The sequence below is a fragment of the Rhinichthys klamathensis genome, unplaced genomic scaffold (genome assembly GCF_029890125.1).
Source record: "Rhinichthys klamathensis goyatoka isolate OS25496 unplaced genomic scaffold, OSU_Roscu_1.1 h1tg000478l_1, whole genome shotgun sequence".
In the NCBI taxonomy this organism is placed as follows: Eukaryota; Metazoa; Chordata; class Actinopteri; order Cypriniformes; family Leuciscidae; genus Rhinichthys; species Rhinichthys klamathensis.
In genome coordinates this window covers 93,661-111,685 of record NW_026606966.1, presented here as the reverse complement: position 1 = coordinate 111,685, position 18,025 = coordinate 93,661, and the positions used below count along the sequence as shown (strand labels likewise).

The window sequence follows — 18,025 nt, the reverse complement described above, 5'->3', positions numbered from 1 at the left end:
GGCGGGCATGAGGTGATCTATGCATATAGCTTTCACAGACTGTTTTCCTTGAACACGTTTTATTCATTTTGGCCTGCGAATATTTGTAGAATGGGGAAGACAAAAGAGATTGATCCGTCATTATTTGCGACAACTGATCAGGACAAGTCAGTGAATGTTCTGATGGGTTAGGATGTTACAAGAAAGCAGAAATACATCTCTAAGGAAGATATAAAAACATCAACACAAAACAATTTCTAAAAAATGATACGTTTTGAAAAAAAACGACAATCAAAGTTATGCTTTTTTTTTTTTTTTTTTGAATGCACTCAATGTTTTGATAAAATTTTGATTCAAAACATTTTTAACGAAATTTCTTGTTTTTGAGTGCTTAAGATTGAATTTGCACATTTTGTTATGCATCTATGCTGAAATTATCTTTCTCTCTTTTCAACGTTGTAACAAAAATAAGTTTGTTGCTTTCAGTACTTGTAGGCCTATGGCACTAAGTTGAAGTTTGGTATTTTCGTTGCTTCACTGGTATTTGACCAATTCCTCTTAACATTCAGTGAAAGATGTAAGAAGGCACCCATTTGGCATAAAGTTTCGGCAGGTATTTTGCTAAACATTCACCTGCATTACTCTAGTTTTAATGTAAACTCCTTTCTAAAAGGCTCTGTCCCTCTCGTTTCAAACCAAAAGTCCTTCAGTCAGTTCGTCTTTTTACATTTTGATTACAATTGTGCATGTTTAAAACATTTTGGGGGAATTACTTTTTTCTCTCCAGGTAGTTAGACGGTACCCAGCCTTTACGTCCCTGTAAGCCATCGAGAACCTGGCAGTACCACCATCCATTTGGATTCTTCTCCAAAACTTCAAGACTAGTGCCCTCCGAGAAACCCATGGTCTCTTCATCGCCACGGTAATCAGCTATAGATACGTAAACCTCTCGAAGGTTGTTGTGAATGAGGTGTGTCTTCTCGATGGGCTTGGGTCTTACTGTAGAGATTGGAATTCCATTTCTCTGGGAAATCAAGGGGCTTGAACTTCCGACGGGAGCTGTAATGGTGGTCCCAGCCCTCACCCGCACATCGGTCGCTGGCTGCGGTCGAACGGCAGAAAAGGAGGAGTTTCGCCTTACTCCTGTGGACCTCAAGTGGTCGCCAGCACCCAGTGATTCATTTCTCCTCAAAGACCCTGTATGGATGTTGGTGTCCTTCAGAGGCTGTGGGGGAGACACAAACACTGACTGTGGTCGCACTGCTGCCTGACGGACACCGTTCCGCATCCGTACGCCTGAACCGTTCAGCATTGCGGTTGGTTTGCTAAATCCCCCTGGTGGTTTGGATGGGATTGGTGGGCTAGGGTTGCTCATACTCCTCAGGTTCTGCTGGTTGAGGTTGTTAAGGGCCTGAACCCGCTGCTCGTTTTTCTCGAGGCTGTTGGACTTGTTGGTGCTACCGAGATCCACAAGAGGCCCATCACGGGATTCTTGAACTCCAACGTTATGGGTGTGCTTGACTGGCTCCAAGTAGAAAGTAGGTGCCCAACCCTCATCATTGCCCCAACGGACATACCACCATCCACTTTCCTGCTTCTCCAGCACCTCAACATCCACACCGGCTGGGAAGCTAACCTCTGTCTCTTGGGCTCGTTCGTAGGCATCTGTGGTCCTGTAGATCGAACTTTCATGGTCGGATTCCCCACCTCGGCTACCTTTGGAATAGACGCTGGAGAGATCGGAGGTACTTCTTGAGGAGATGGAATCCTCTGAGGACACAATGGAAGCCGTCTCAGAATCTTCACCGCGCACTGCACGGACCGCTCCTTGCCGAAGACTTCCCGTGGGCCGAAGCTGGCGACGTAGGCTTTTGATGTCCATTCTTTCTGGACTTTGTGGCTCCGACTTTGTAAGCAAAGGTTTAGGTCGCACTACTGGTTTATGCCTGGCTAAAGGACTCTGACCAATTCGGATCTCCACATCTTTACGCATAACAGGCTCTCTTTTGGGATTGCGTCCTGATTCGTCTGATGATGACTTGGGGCTGTGTCTCTCAGCACGACCAAGAGAGTGGCTCCGGCTTAGATCCGGCGTTACTTTCCGTAGGGGCTTCCCTCCTCCAGAAGAGGACCCGAAAGGTTTGCGACCCAATGTGAGACTCCTTGGTGTATCCGAATCACAACCACTGGCAAAGTCATCAGAGGAAAACCTAAACCCTTCATTTTCATAGATCACTTCCTCCCTATTGACATCCTCTAATGAGTTTCTTTTCCTCAAGGGGGAGGTCATCACTTTTAGTAAAGGTGACGCTTTGCCAGCCTGTGCGATCCTTTCGGCAGCTGCTGGATTGCTTTTAATTTCAAACTTACGGGGCTCTGGTTTGGGGGAATTATTTGTTTTCTGTTTCGGAGGGTTACTGTCCAGATCGGATTCAAAACCAATTGCAGGAACGTCATATTCCGGCTCCTCATAGACACGCTGAGTGGGGGATTCTGGAGCTTTGGAGGCAGAGCCACCCAGAGAAGGTGATTCCTCAGAATCCTGTTTTTTGACTGGTGGAGCAGGGGGTGGAACTTTGGGGCGGGTGAGTGTACTGGTTCGCCTGCTTAGGTTGGGCTTCTTGCGTTTATCAATGTAGGAGCAGGGTGCCCAGCCTTCCATTTCCCCGATCTGGACATACCACCAACCACCAGAGTTCTTCTCTATGACCTGAAGACCACATATGACATGTTTACATTATACAATGGCATATATTTATCATACAGTGCGATCCAAACTTTGAACATTTTTAAACAAATAAATCCCATTGTTTAATGTGGTAAAAGTCCTTTGAACCCCACTGTATATATTAATTATTTAATATATTTTAATATTTTCATTAGTCAAACGATATTTTTGTTTTTGAAAAATAAAATATATCAGATATATTAGAATATATCAGCCGTACATCAGCCTTTTGTCCTCCACGGAAACTGATGCCATCTGAGATACTGGATTGAAACTCTGCTATGGTGTAGTACTCCGCTTCCACAGTAGGGGCCTCTGGAGGTTTGGGCAACTGAAATGCCTTGAGTTTTGGAGAAAAAGACATTACTACTGTCTAAATAAATGCTGCTCTCTATAAATTATATTGATCATAAATGCTTTTTGGTCCACTTAACTTACCAGATTTGTATCTCTTCGAGGAGGAGGTTTCTGTCTGAGGTTTGGAGATCCTGCCAGTTGAATAAAAAAACATCTCAGCTCAAGACAGCAAACATTACCATAGTTTAATCATATTTAGGACATTAAAATAGGAGAGTTCCCAATTTTGTCAGACACGAATTTATTTGTATTTATTTTTTAAACAAAGGCAATTGGATCCAAACTGGATTACAGTGCCATCACTATCCCTCATTATAAGAGAGAAGTTCAGAGATGTGTTTCAACACACTCAAGCATGCATTCACAACAAGCATGTTTTAAGAAAAAAATATCAGAAGGAAATCTTGTAGTGTGAGAAATGTGATGGCCTGGGTATGATGATTAAGTAGTGAGAGCAATGATAAGAAATAGCCAATGAGAAAATTAAGCATTGTCTCTTTAAATGTCACCTTTCATCTTTTTTGTTTTTAGATTTATTAGCAAAAAGTACCATGCATACAACTTAAGCTGCTGTTATTTGAATAGAATCAGTCACTTTGCAAGTTTTAACCAAGGCGAAGGATTTTGGGGATCATATGCTGTCTGTTAAGGACCTGTTACAGTGAAATAATAGTGTGTCGCTCTCAGCATCCACAACAAAACAGATTTAACAAGAATGAATGTCATGTAATGTGAGCAGTACAGCACTATGGGAAAAAATTTCAGTTGTATAGTGTGCACTTAGCATTAGAAAAATAAGTAAGCACAAGAACAGACAAAAATCAAACAAACAGCAGTTGACAGGCTGAATGTTGAGCAACAGAGACAGGGAATGTGTCACTATCAAGGTACACAACACCCGGACAAAATGTTAGGAAACATCTGTTTACCACAAAGAAATGTTACCTATGGCATCAAATCCTATGTGCAAAAATAACAGGAACATAAACATATTTATTATATCAAATATGGAGATATAATTATACAATTATATAGAAAATATGATCATATATTAAATATAAAACGTATAGCTATATACACATTTTTTAAGAAAAATAATTTAATTATAATTGTACTTGTTTTGGAGAACCTAAATAAATACTGTAAGTCTTTAATATCTAACTTTTATATTCTGAACATGTGAATGGTGTTTACATTTAGTTATACATGTCATAAACCAACTGTTTACTCACCTATCTCAACTCTGTGTGGTGCCACCCGGGCTATGGCAGGTGACCCCGGCTCTGCCCTGCTCTTGTTCTCCTGTAGGGCGGCGCTAGATCCAGAGTTCATTCCCAAACCAGTGACCACTGTGGGTGCCACTCCAGCCTCTGGGGCATATTGGATAGGTAAACTGATTTCACTTTTGGAAATGTGGCGCTCAGGGCTGGTGGCCTCGCCATCAGTTTGAATGTCCTTCTCGCTTACAGCCTTCTTGTTGAGGAGGTTGCTGATCTCCATTATGTTTCCTATGATCTCCACAGGGCCAGTCAGAGTCTTCTTCCTTGGGGAAAGGTCATCTTTCAGTTTCTTCAGGTATGAGGCTGGGGCCCAGCCCTCCTTACCCTGATACCTGCAACACATTAGTAGCAGTATTACACATCTTTCAAAATAAAATGCATTAACCATTCTCCTACTGACCACTAGAGGTCAGCATAACGTTTTAAGTAAGATGAAGTCGTACTGACCATCCAGAGATTGCAAAAAATGTGTAAAACTGTCATTTTTTTCTATGTATCCTTAATATGCAGAAGCATCTACTGTATAAGCCACTTCATATATAATATATATATACACACACACTAATTATATAGCATCATTATGTACATGTACAGCCCCAATCACTCTACATATGGTTTCAAAGCAGATTTTACAGAAAATCATGATCTAACATCTTAATATCTTCATGCCTTTAGCAGATTAGAGCTGGGCGGTAATTTAGTTTCCATTTCATTAAAAACAAGCAATCTAGCAATTGAGATATGCAATAGGCCAATAGTATATACTGCTCTATGATCAAGTTGGATATACTTACATATCTAACTTTATTTATAGAGCTATTTACATTTTGAGACCAAATTAAAAATCAGGCAGTTGAGATTTGCTATATAGTATATATTTCTCTGTATATGAGTGTACTGTATGCAGTGAAAATAGGATGCACTTTATATCCTACTTTTAATATATATAATCAAGCAGTTGAGATTTGCTATATACACAGTACCAATTAATACAGTGATAACATAGTAAAGTCTAGTGCAGATGTTTCTGAAGACCCAAAATGCAATATCACCAGACATATTGCAATGAAGAAATGAAATATCATCAGCAAAAATAATAAAAAGAGCAAATATTTCCAAAATATACCACCTTAAAGTGTGAGGTCCAGATTGATTACCTGATGTACCACCATCCCTCCAGGTTCTTCTGGATGACCTCCACGGTTACTCCTTTCTCGAACCCGATCTCATCCTTTCCCTGACTGCCATACGCCTGGACAGTGACATATTTCTCCTCTAAAAAAAAGACAGATAAGGGGAAAAGAATGAGAAAGGACTTCTTTGTTATTTTTTTTTTCCCTGTACTTGGGTCTTTGCCTTTTCTGCGGTGTGAAAGGAGGTTGACTAATGGATTTAACTGCTAACTTATAAACTTACAAAATTTAAGGACTTTCCTTGGGAAAACAGAGGCAGAAGTAAAACCACAAAGTTTGCAGTAAGACCGGTCCAAAACTTACCCTTCACCACAGGCACAATAACACAATCATCTCACAATCCATCAATAGTAATAACATTAACAAAACCTCCAGGAGACAGTGGGCCTGTTGTAACCAGAGCAAAACAAGCCCAAGACACAATAATTATCATAAGCCTCTCCACTCCGGTTCTAGTATGAAATACCTAGTAGGGTCAGTCTTATACAAACATGTCCAGGTCCTGACAAGTCAAAAGAAAGAAAAAAATGCATTAGGAATATAGAATCACCATAATGCATCAGCACATTTATATTATTTTCCCATTACAGTAAAGAGAATGAGACTGTTTTGTATGATGATAATAAGAATTGGGGAAGAATATGTGCTTAATTCTCGTGAAAATAATCTCACATTGCAAAAAAAAGAAAAGAAAAAGGAATGGTCCCAAACCTAGACATCATTTTCTTTAAGCAATTTTTTTTCTTTTTATCTTGTGCTAAAATATGTCCTGGATATGTTCATGACAGGTTTTGTAAGATTCACCCAGTAAGACAAATAACTGATCACAACCAGTTTTTATTCCCACCATTTTGCATTGAAGACTCCTGAGATCTTATAAAGCATTTATCTTCCCTAAAAACACACACAAAACATTAGTCAGTATCGTTTACATTTGACACAACTGTGTTTAACACCTACATATCAAAACTATGATGTCTTTCCCTTTGCGAAAGAGCTGTCTGCTCAGAGCAGCGCTATAAATTTCGATTTAGTGAAACAGAAATAGAGCTGATAAAAAGACATATTGATAGTGGGAGAAGTGTTGAAAAAGAAAAACCAACAAAAAAAGAGAGATGAATATCCTAAATGTAGTTTTTCTAAGCAGTGAATAACACTGTCTGCCAACAACAGATGACATGAGGTCAGGGCAGTTACTCACTCTCTTTCGTAACGTCTCTATCAACACTTAATTCTTTCGCGGGAGCAGACAAGCTGGGAAATCAGATAAGTGAACATATGACAGAAGAAACTACCCTGTGCTGATCTCATTCTGAACTTCTGACCTAAAACAAACACTAATCTTTTTTCACCAAAATGCAGAAGAACTGATTGCAGGCATTCTGCTAAACATCTCCTTTTGAGTTCCACAGAAGAAAGTCATAGTGTGGACAGATGACAACCGAGAGATGTGAGGGTAAAAAAATGAAAGAGCTAAAAACACACAAAAAGAAACGCCTCAAAAACACATTTTCCAACAGTCAGCAGGATTTTCATGGACTGTTGTGGATGGTGGAAAAAGTCAGGTCGGTCCAGAACACATTACTTGAGTTTTGCATGCACTTGTGGAGTTGTGTGCCAACACAGGCATTTTCTCCTTCAGCCTCCGTGAGCTAAAAAACACTGCGATACGAAATGCGAGAGAGATTGTGGGTACACAGATCATTCTAGCTGTCATATGGACCTTCCTGAAACTTGCTTGCTTTAACATTTCATATAAGCTAACCAAAAGCCGAGCTCGGTCCGGCGGGAATCTGAGCTGCTCCCGAATACTTCATCTAAAAATGAAAATAGTTCATTTACTCATCCTTATGTCATTACAATTATGTTTTATAGAACAGAAAAGGATACATTTAGAGGAATGTTGATTGAAAGTGCATGTCTGATCAAGCTAGTAGGGATAGTTTACCCAAAAATGAAAATGGTGTCATTACTTAACCTCAAGTTGTTCCAAACCTGTATGAATTCCTTTATTCAGCTGAATTGAAAAGATATTTTAAAGAATATGGGTAATGAAACAGTTGATGGGCCCCACTGACTTCCATAGTATGGAAGAAAAAAAAATACTATGGAAGTCAATGGGGTCCATAAACTGTTTGATTACCAACATTCTTCTAAATATCTTCTTTTGTGTTCAGCAGAAGAAAGACACTCATACAGGTTTGAAACAACTTGAGGGCGAGTAAATGACAGAATTTTCATTTTTGGGTGAACTATCCCTTTAAATTTAAGTCATTATTTACTTATACAATATTCAACATCAAGACACTTATGGTGCTTTTATGGTGTTGTTTTTGTTCTTTTTTTTGGAGCTTCACTTTATGCGTAACATCTCCTTTTGTGGTATATGGAAGAATAGTACTTAAAATAAAAATAAATAAATAAAAAATACTGGTTTGGAGCATGAGGGTGAATAAATGATCATCAATATCATCAATATAAATGATGATAAATGAACATTTTCATCGTAAATCAATTTGTTTTCAAGTTTTAAGAACTAGGGCACCTGGTACTGTATTTCAGTACGGATTTTGAAACCATTATGTTACAAAAGATCATTAAAGCAACCACTCTGAAGCCATCACAACCTCTGACCTGTTTTGAAGGTTGCAACTTGTGTTTATGGAGAAACGTTCCCTCTGAAACTCCTGGCTGTTCTTTGTCTCTGGATCAACCGTGGTGCTCTCTGACTCATTAGTATGTATACAGTAAAAAAAATGACAGGATTAAAAGCAGTCACACACAGCGAGCCAATGACCTACTTCCACACTTTCCACTGTGAGTTTCCAAAGACTTCTCCATTGATGCAGAGCAAAAGTAAGGGAGAAATAATGAGGGAAAGGCAGTTACTGTAACAGTGTCACATCCAATCTAAAACCAGAATTTGTATCCCAATCTGCATGAGCCACTTTCAGAAGAAAAGAGAAAAATGTATAATACTCATATAAATAGTTACCACAGTTGTTAGTGGTGGTTGTTGGAGGACTTGACGATTTGAAGAGACTAATTAACATAATCTCATAAACATAAGACCTGGTATTTCATATCTAATGCCTGCTACAGACTGTCCGATTTCGGCAATCCTATAAGATAATTACAAATCTCACTGTATGATATGGATCTAATAAACTTGGGTACGACATGTAAGTAGACTGTACGGCGATGACATGCGATAGTGGTAAACAAATAGAGCGAGATGAATCGCACTTTGGCAATTGTGGTTTTTATGTGTGCTGAAAAAAAGAGGAGAATATGGACAAGGGAAAAGAGGCCAGCTTGGCAGGCCAATGTTGCAAATGGAGCTTGAGGTAAGTTGTTTTAAGTTTTACCGCCATGTCGCCTTGATCAATACGCCGTTACAGTGTGTATCGGGCATTAGGAGTCTCAGTAGACATTCACACAGTCCCAGTCAGGGGGATATTCATCCACTTGCCAATGCAGCTGGTAAAGCTCTTATCAGCTCCCACCCATTCCAGATCCAGCATGCTCTAGTCTAGAGTCTACTTACAGCCATGTGCATGGTGTTCATGACATGTTAGTCATTACACTCCAAGAGTACACAAATGGAAAACTGCGGGAATTACAACCGTGGAGGCCTATTCCTTATGACTCAACATGAAACGGCAGATCTCCAAGGAGACTCATTACCATACAAACATACAATTCCACCAAAGGTCTAGACATTAGTAATTATTTGAGGTCTGGGTGTTTAGAATCAAACCCTGGGATTTTGAAAGGTCAAACCTCATGTGTGAACTACAGGATGCCAGATCTGTCTGCTGAATTTAGACCAGCAGAATTATCATTTTAATTTTCAACCAGAATGACGTTTTTTTTTCTTCTGTACAAAACCAAAAAAGTGTTTGATGTTAGATGTTGAAGTATGTTTTTGTCCATACAATGGTAGTAATTAAATGGGGGTTCAAAACAACATTGCTCCCCATTGACTTTCATTGTATGGACGAACAAACAAAAAAAGTCGTACAGGTTTGGAACGACATAAGGGTGAGTAGACACCATTACCAATTTTTTATTTTTTGGGTGAACTATCCCTTTAAACCAGGGTTTCCCAAAGCTGCTCCTGGAGGGCCACTGTCCTGCAGAGTTTAGCTCCAAACCTACTTAAAAACACTTCAACCAGTTAATCAAGGGCTGTGTCCGAAAACGTCCCCCTGTATTAAATAGGCCACTATTTAAAGGGACAGCCATTTTTAGTGGTATCCGAAACCATAGTGGACGTTATCGAGTTCACTCATTCAATCCCACAATGCACTGCATTAACGAGTGTACAACTCATGTAAACTCAACGGCTAGAGAATACCCATAATGCACTGTGATCGTTGTGCCGAATGAATTCCCGCGTCTCACCAGAAAATGGCGTCCTCAGATTAATCATCGCTATATAAATGCCTCATTCAATCATTCATTCAGATGAATCATCCATCCATTCATTTTCCAAACTTCGGGTCCAATGTAGGTACAGAGTAATATAATACAGGAATATATGAGGAGCTCTTTTCCAAAACGCAATATAAATCCATTTCAATAGTTTTCAGGATTTTTTACCTAGACCCACACATTTTGTGAATATTCAATTTAGCCTGTTAAAATGTTTTTTCCCCTCAGTCTGAACATGTTGAACAATGATTATTAAATCAAACAACAATATTGTTGATGATAAATTCAAAGTAATTTTTTTTTCTTTCAAAACGCTATAAATCCACAAAAGAAAAATCCAAAAATGGATGATTTTGGCCACTTAATTAAGCTTTTTTTTTGTAGAAAGCCTTTCTTTAAAGTGAATTTCGTTTTGTATAAATTGTATCTTAATTTTAATAATTTTTTCTTTAACCAATTGCCTGGATTTAATAAATAAGAAGCAAATAGACAATATAATCATGACATGGAGGCGCTGGCGTGGTCACTTGCATTGCACGTGAACAGGAGCGCATCTCATCATAAATTAACCGAAATTCAGCGTATGCCTCACAGAGTCATGAGAAATATATCTACATAGAAAGCTTGAAATGTCTTTAAACGAAACAATAAAAAACGAAAATAAATAGCATACTCTCTGATTAAGTAATCCATTACATGCATTTCTCTCTAGGCGCATTCACTACAGAGATGCTGATCGTCAATTTCATCTTTGCAGACACTGATACACAGAAAACAGTTGATTAATAAAAATAAAATAAAAATTTCGATTTTCGAACGATATTCGACTTTTGCTCCTTGATTGTCTAATGCCATTTTTGGCAGAAATTATAAACAGAAACCTTTGGCAGCAGCATCTACCCCAGGTGTAGGTCTCACTGGCTCATCAAGGCCATCAAAAGTGTTATCACCGTTTAAAGCACTCATTTTGAGGAATGAATCAACATAAACAAACCTCTGTTCAGCGCGCCGATGTTGGATTGCGTAGAATGCTCACTGAATTCTGATTTGTCGAGAGAGGATTTATCGCGTTTAGGCTAAAAATAGGTTTGGCGCTTATCGCGGTTTGGAAAATAACTGCATCTTGCAGTACATTTTAAACAAGGAAATATAGCGATTTGGCATGAAACATTGATGGAGCAGTGCATACGTTCAGAACACAGCAAAATGACCTGACAAACTAATTTTTTTTTTAAATGACGTTTACCGCGTTTTGGAAAAGAGCTCCTCATATATTCTTTTTAATTGATTATTAAATTGTTTAATTAAGGTTTATACATGCTAGTTTCCATTAAAAAGTTTGATATAAATCTTTTCATTACTACTGGAGATGCCAGGTTGCTACGTTTCAAATGATTATTAAACACCAAGCACAAACTATACAAAAACGGCAGCCTTTCCAAAACACTCAGTATCGGAATTAACTCACTCGTTTTCATTCACTCCTTCAAGTGGACTATATTGGTGAAGTAATGTAGGGAAAAGTGAATGAGGGTATAGGGGACGATTTCGAACACAGCTAAGGTCTTTAGACTCGCCAGAAACTTCCAGGCAAGTATTTTGGAGCTGGCTGAAGCCAAACTCTGCAGGACGTTGGTCCTCCAAGTGTAGGATTGGACACCCCGGCTTTAAACTGTTAACCTGCAACTAGAGATACTTGGTTAGTAGGCTTTAATAGAAAAGTAGAAAATGAAGCAGCTAGACCAGAACCATATCAATATTTACTACCATAAACCGGTCAGAGCTCTTATATGATCAAGAATCTGGAACTTCGAACTCTAATGCCATACATGAAATTTCATGCATATAGATATCAGACTACAATATTTCAGAATTAATATGTACTTCTAAACCAATCTTTATCCAGAGAATCTGCAAACAGTCTTAATTATCTCATTTTGAGTTCATCCACATATACACAAATAGAGACCTAAAGCAAGCAAAGTATAATAAAGATTTTATGATGGAGCGCAGATGAAACCGACCACCCAGCATGCTTTGGGAGCCAGATCCAGAAGATTTAACCAGAAAGAGAGTTTAGGTTTCTAAAGAGCGTGTTTGTGTGCGTATCCAAGCTAATCATTGTAAAAACCTGCACAAACACACAAACGGACCATGCAGATTGGTCACACACACACGTGACTGCTTGCATGTGATCAGTCTATGCAGGCATGCGTGATTGCATGTGTGTTCACCTCGGCTTTGTTGGCGGTTGACTATTCCCCCTAGTGTCCATCTCCGGTCAAGCCTCTTCAGATGAGCCTTACGTCTCTTAGTAACTGACACGGGTGAATGAGGACAGCAGAAAGAGAACAGAGACATGACAAACTCAACATAAACAACTCAGGAGGAACACTGGTATTAGTGTAATGAAGACATATTACATGAAAGAAAAGAGTTTCGTGATAGGTTAGGAGGGTTTTTGGCTTGAGCGATGATGGCAAGCAATGGAGTATTTGGATTAATACATGTGTTATTGGATTTTGTTATTGAAATTCATGTATTATATTATACAGTATATATATATATTAACCACTCATTATCTCCATACATTCAAAAGGAAAAAATGTGTGGAAGTAAAGAAACAGTAGATGGTCTATCTCAAATAAAGTTCAGTCTGAAAAAACTGCAGCAACATCCATAAATGAAGCTGTTGTGGCCATATGGAAGGTAAATTACCCCTCAGGGATCAATAAATTGTGTTGGGATGTTTCGATCTATTCAAGACAAAGATAGTAGCGGATGCTTTATCTCCAGCCTGACCACTCCTAATCTTACACATTGAGCTCTTCAGTGGCATACATTTCAAGATGCAGCTAAAAATGTGGTTCTGAACCCAGGAAATGCTGATGGCAGCAGATGACTGGGGTTTGGGAAGACGGAAAAGAAGGATTAGAAAGGGACAAATTTATAATGAGACTTCTCAATGTTTGTTTCATTGCAGTGAGAAAACAGATGGGTGTTTCTTCAACTTTGGTCAATTTATGTTCCAGGACATGAAATGAAAATTATTTTGCAAATACAGTACATCTTATTGTGAATGATTGGTAACACTTTACTTGAAGGGGTGTGCATAAGACTAACATAACACCTTCATAATCATGACATGACACATGTTATGAATATGAAGGAAGTTGTATGCATGTTTATGACAACTGTCATTAAGTGTCATTCGCTCAGTTATGACATTTTTAATGCAAATATGACATTGTTTGAGATGTCTTTGTTATGACACCTTGACATAAACCAATACATCATAACCTGTCAGTGTCTTTGTCATGACAACTTAACATTACTAAGACAACACAACCTGTCATAAACATGACACAGCAGATTAATTATCAAACTTAAGAAACCACTTAGCTTTATTGGTTAACATTACATTAAACTGTCAGGTGGTTGGTTTTGACATTGGCTGTCATGAAGCCATTATAACTTTTTAATGACAAATTCAATTTCTACCACTGTAGTTGAGGTCACGAAAAATATTCATGACACAGTTATAATGGACTGATGACAGCCAATGTCAAAACCAACCACATGACAGTTTAACTTAATTTAATGTCAAGTTGTCACGACAAAGACACTGACAGGTTATGATGTTATGGTTTATGTCAAGATGTCATAACAAAGACATCTTAAACAATTTCATATTTGCATTCAAAATGTCATTATTGAGCGAAAGACACTTAATGACGGTTGTCATAAACATGCATAAACCCTACTTCATATTCATGACATATGTCATGTCATGGTTATGAAGGTGTCATGTCAGTCTTATGCACACCCCTTCAAGTAAAGTGTTACCGAATGATTCATCAATGTATTTGTTTGTTTGTTTGTTTAATCAAAATGTCGATCGTCTGAGACAGAAGACGACAAACTTCTCTCTGTTGATGCATGCCGGACATCCAATCAACATCTGATGGAAAGAACCCAGTCTTTTTCTTTTTCAATAGTCTGTTACACAGAATAAAAGATCTGTCGGTACTTCTGTTTCATTGTGACTTTAAAACCTACAGATTTCTACTTTGTCTGTTTACTATTATGAAGATTAAGATATTTGTCACTTTTCAAATGCCATTTTATTCTGAAATGTTTCAACCACACAATGCTAATAAACACAATACGTAACTTGGGATGTGGTGGAAATGACACAGTGGTGGGAATCTTCATGAAATAAATTAATAAAATTCTGTCAAAATGTTTGAAAAAGTCCACAGGGCCAAAAGTGCCCATAGTTGAGGAAACACCCAGATTCAATATGGTGTGTAGTTACAACACACTATAAAGTACAACCAATGTACTAGTGCAACCTTTTAGAGAAGCAATGTATTATGTATAGATTCAAAGAAATGATAGCAGCACTGTAATGATAAAGGAGACGCCCTTCTTTCCTTTATTTCTCCTTCTCCAATCGATGGTCTCTCACAGTCCTTAAGTCTTCACTCTTTTTCTCAAACAAGCAGAAGCTTCTCAAAGAAAATTTAGACTTTGGTATAATCCATATGTACGGTTCTGGGTGGTGATTGGTCAATAAATGCAAAACAGGTCATCTTGTACTGGTTTTGGTGAAGATTTCTTGGGGTATAAGAGTGTTTGTGCGTGGGAAAGTAGGAGAGAGAGTGTAATTGGTGTGTCCTACCTTCTCCAGATCTAGATGTTCCCAGGTCCAGATCATCTCTGGTGCCGCTCTGAGAGTCCAGGTACGTGGCAGGAACCCAGCCCTGTTCTTCAACAGTGCTGACAAACCACCAGCCTACAAAAAACATCCAGAAGATATTATTTTTCACCTAATATACTGCAAAATACTGATTGATCTCATGAATAAATGATGCTGTTTTCACCACCTGGACAGTGTTTAGAGAAAGGTGATGCATCTATGCTTTGCAAATAAACACTAATGCACAGACATTTGGATTTTACTGATCTGATGGGATGCAATGTTTTGGCTTCAATCGTATACGCAAACACACTCTCTCTGGTGTTAGTTTCAGGCGATGCGTTTATAAATTTCGTACACTAACTTCCTGTGTATCAAATGGGATCAATTAGGCCTCACACATCATAAATATCATTGAGGGTGAACATTATTGTGTTTGTATGCACAGTCAAACATGAGGATGTGTCTGACATGCTCTTAGCAGCTAACATGAAATTATATTAATTTAGCTAAAGTATTTGTATCAATACTATGTGTCTTTTGTGCTGGTTTTACCCCGTGTGTACCTCCTTGCCACCTCATACATTAATACGATTTTTAAACTAACAAACCACCTTTATGATTTATTTTCACACAAAATATGTTGCTCCATCAATTTTCAAACAAATATTTTTCTGCAATCATATGTGAAAAGCAAATGTTAGGGTGTGCCTTTAGCCCCATTGTAACCTAGCTAATATACTAAGGTACTATTCATTTAGATCAGTGTTAATTTTGACAGCAAATTTTGATTTAGTCTTAGTCTTTTGACTAAAATGCCATTTAGTTTTAGTCATATTTTAGTCATCTGAATTGTTTTAGTTTTAGTCGACGAAATACAATAAGGTTTTAGTCTACTAAATCTACAGTAGATTTATTCGACTAAAATTTAATGGGTTTAGTGTTAAATTGTAATGCATTAATTTAGAATTTCTCTAAAATGTCCAAACCCATTATATATTCCCGTAGAAAACATCTATTAACCTGATAATATTAATAATTTTTAAAGTTTGAACATGCAATACAGACACATATTTCGCACTGTGACATAAAATAATATCTTAAAATTTAAGTTTTACATACATCATTCTTTATTCTTTCAAGCAGACATATTTATTTGTATGAATTAAATATAATTAATCCTTATTAAAGCTATTAAAGAGCAGTGAATGCTTTTCTCTTTTTATTTTGTTGTTTGATTAAGTGCACAGACGGCATTAGGTTTATTACGCACTGTCACTTTAAGACCGAGTGTGCAGATCCAATTGCACTGATGCACATCCGATATTCTCACAACTGTACGTTCTGTAAAGACATAACTGACTGCGTTTAAGTGAATACTCTCCAAAACGGACATTTAGACATAATGTTGTGTGTATTTGTCCATTCAGACGCGAAAGAGAGCTCAGTTCAGTCCTTGCGCGCTGCTCTGTCTATGTGCAGGGCTGCACGCGTCGGGTTGTGTGTGTTTGTGTGTGTGTGTGTGTGTGTGCACGCACAGAAAAAAATACAGAATAAAGGCCATTGCACACTGCGTTTTTTCGTATTCGTGATTCGTTGGCTCTGAATTGTCAAAACACCATTCAAACTCCATTCAAACTGCTGGCTACGGTTCGATTAGATTTTTACCCGATTCGAATTTTTTATGACGGACGAAAGTTTCGGAGGCAGTGTGCAAGTGTGATTGACATAACGTGAGGTCGTATTTATTTTTTAACGTGCGAAAATTCTGGAGCGATAACATAACGTTTTTATGGAAATCCTCTGGAGGGTTAGGGATGGGGGCGAGAGGGGCACCTCAGCTGATGAGGGCAAAAGGGCAGTGGCTCTAGCCACCGGGCCACCCCCCTGTGCACGGCCCTGGTGTCAGGATTATTATTTGTTTTTGAAATATGGTTTGTAATGTTTTTTAAGTTGTTGTTTTTTACATTTCCACAATAACTCAAAGATGATTCTGAGCAGCTTTAAAAACAAAGCAGCAAAAAAGACGGTCAAAGAAAAAGTGTTATGCCACGAGAGACTCATACAACCTTTATGAAAAGGACATTTACATTTACATTTACATTTACATTTATTCATTTAGCTGACGCTTTTATCCAAAGCGACTTACAATTGCTATATATGTCAGAGGTCGCACACCTCTGGAGCAACTAGGGGTTAAGTGTCTTGCTCAGGGACACATTGGTGTCTCACAGTGGATTCGAACCCGGGTCTCTCACACCAAAGGCATGTGTCTTATCCACTGCGCCATCACCACCACCCATCACATTTGAGTACATCAAACTGTGCAGAACTACAATTTACTAAGGTTATGGAATTAAAACCATAATTTGGCACACTTAAACTTAAATGCAAAGCTAACATATGTTAACGCCAATGAATGAAAATTCAAAACGGTTCTCCAGCTGAAACAGATCTTTCTGAGCGAGCCTGTTGCCAAGGCAACAGAGTATTTCTGGAAAGCTGTTCATAACAGTGTGATGTCATCAGTCAGCAGTAATCTAGCTCTGACATCATAATGGCACAGAAGCAAAGTCTTTTGACAGGGCGCTAAGTGATCAACAGCAAATGTTCTAAACCAACGCGGGCCAATAATGATGTCAAATACTGTACGCTTTAGAATACAATTATTTACCCACATCACACATGTGCAAAAATACTTAAACACGCATATGCACTACCATTCAAAAGTTTGAGGTCTGTAAGATTTTTTTTTCTTAGAAAGGATGTGTTAAACTGATGAGTGGCAGTATTTTATGATTTACCACAAAAATATTAAGCAGCACAACTGTTGTCAACATTGATAATAATCAGAGGCGGACAGAGTACAGAGCTTTGTTACTTGAGTAAAAGTACAGATACCCCTTGCTAAATTTTACTCAAGTACAAGTAAAAGTACTACATTCAGATGTCTACTTAAGTAAAAGTACTAAAGTACTTGTTTTTAAAAGTACTTGAGTATCAAGAGTACAAGAGTAGATTTTCTAAATATTGCATTACTAATCTACTGCCACAGTGCTTACATTTATGCGCAGAAACGTCCTACATGGAGTTATGAAAAATGTTAATGTTAATACCTTGGAGAATGTAAAAGGAATTGAAAGTAAAATCAAGTCATTTTCATCTTTTTACCATGTTGCTTTGTTTAATATAATTTAATTTTTTGGGGGTCCCATCTTTAAATGCGGGGACAACACACACACCACATGTAAGGGTGGCGCTGCCAATAAAGCACCTAAAAGCTGTCACATAGAACCGGCAAAAGGAATGATTATGAATATGTAAAATATAGCAAGGAGATATTTTAATT

General features: G+C 38.1%; 1 protein-coding gene across 8 annotated transcripts in view; it reads right to left on the bottom strand.

Moving 5' to 3' along the window:
* Positions 1 to 331: 331 nt before the first annotated feature.
* The window catches only part of sh3pxd2aa (SH3 and PX domains 2Aa), a 96,808-nt gene continuing 79,114 nt past the window's right edge, over positions 332 to 18,025 (bottom strand). For 2 of the 8 annotated variants that reach the window (XM_056237117.1, XM_056237119.1), the window contains 8 exons: positions 14,659 to 14,772; positions 12,209 to 12,292; positions 5,502 to 5,619; positions 4,297 to 4,676; positions 4,010 to 4,024; positions 3,146 to 3,195; positions 2,928 to 3,047; positions 332 to 2,689 (listed from right to left, as the gene is read on the bottom strand). In XM_056237117.1, coding sequence (XP_056093092.1) covers positions 749 to 2,689; positions 2,928 to 3,047; positions 3,146 to 3,195; positions 4,010 to 4,024; positions 4,297 to 4,676; positions 5,502 to 5,619; positions 12,209 to 12,292; positions 14,659 to 14,772 — 2,822 coding nt within the window. In that variant the 3' untranslated portion in view covers positions 332 to 748. The remainder of the gene's footprint in view (positions 2,690 to 2,927; positions 3,048 to 3,145; positions 3,196 to 4,009; positions 4,025 to 4,296; positions 4,677 to 5,501; positions 5,620 to 12,208; positions 12,293 to 14,658; positions 14,773 to 18,025) is intronic. The other 6 variants (XM_056237118.1, XM_056237120.1, XM_056237121.1 and 3 more) reach the window with 3 other exon arrangements.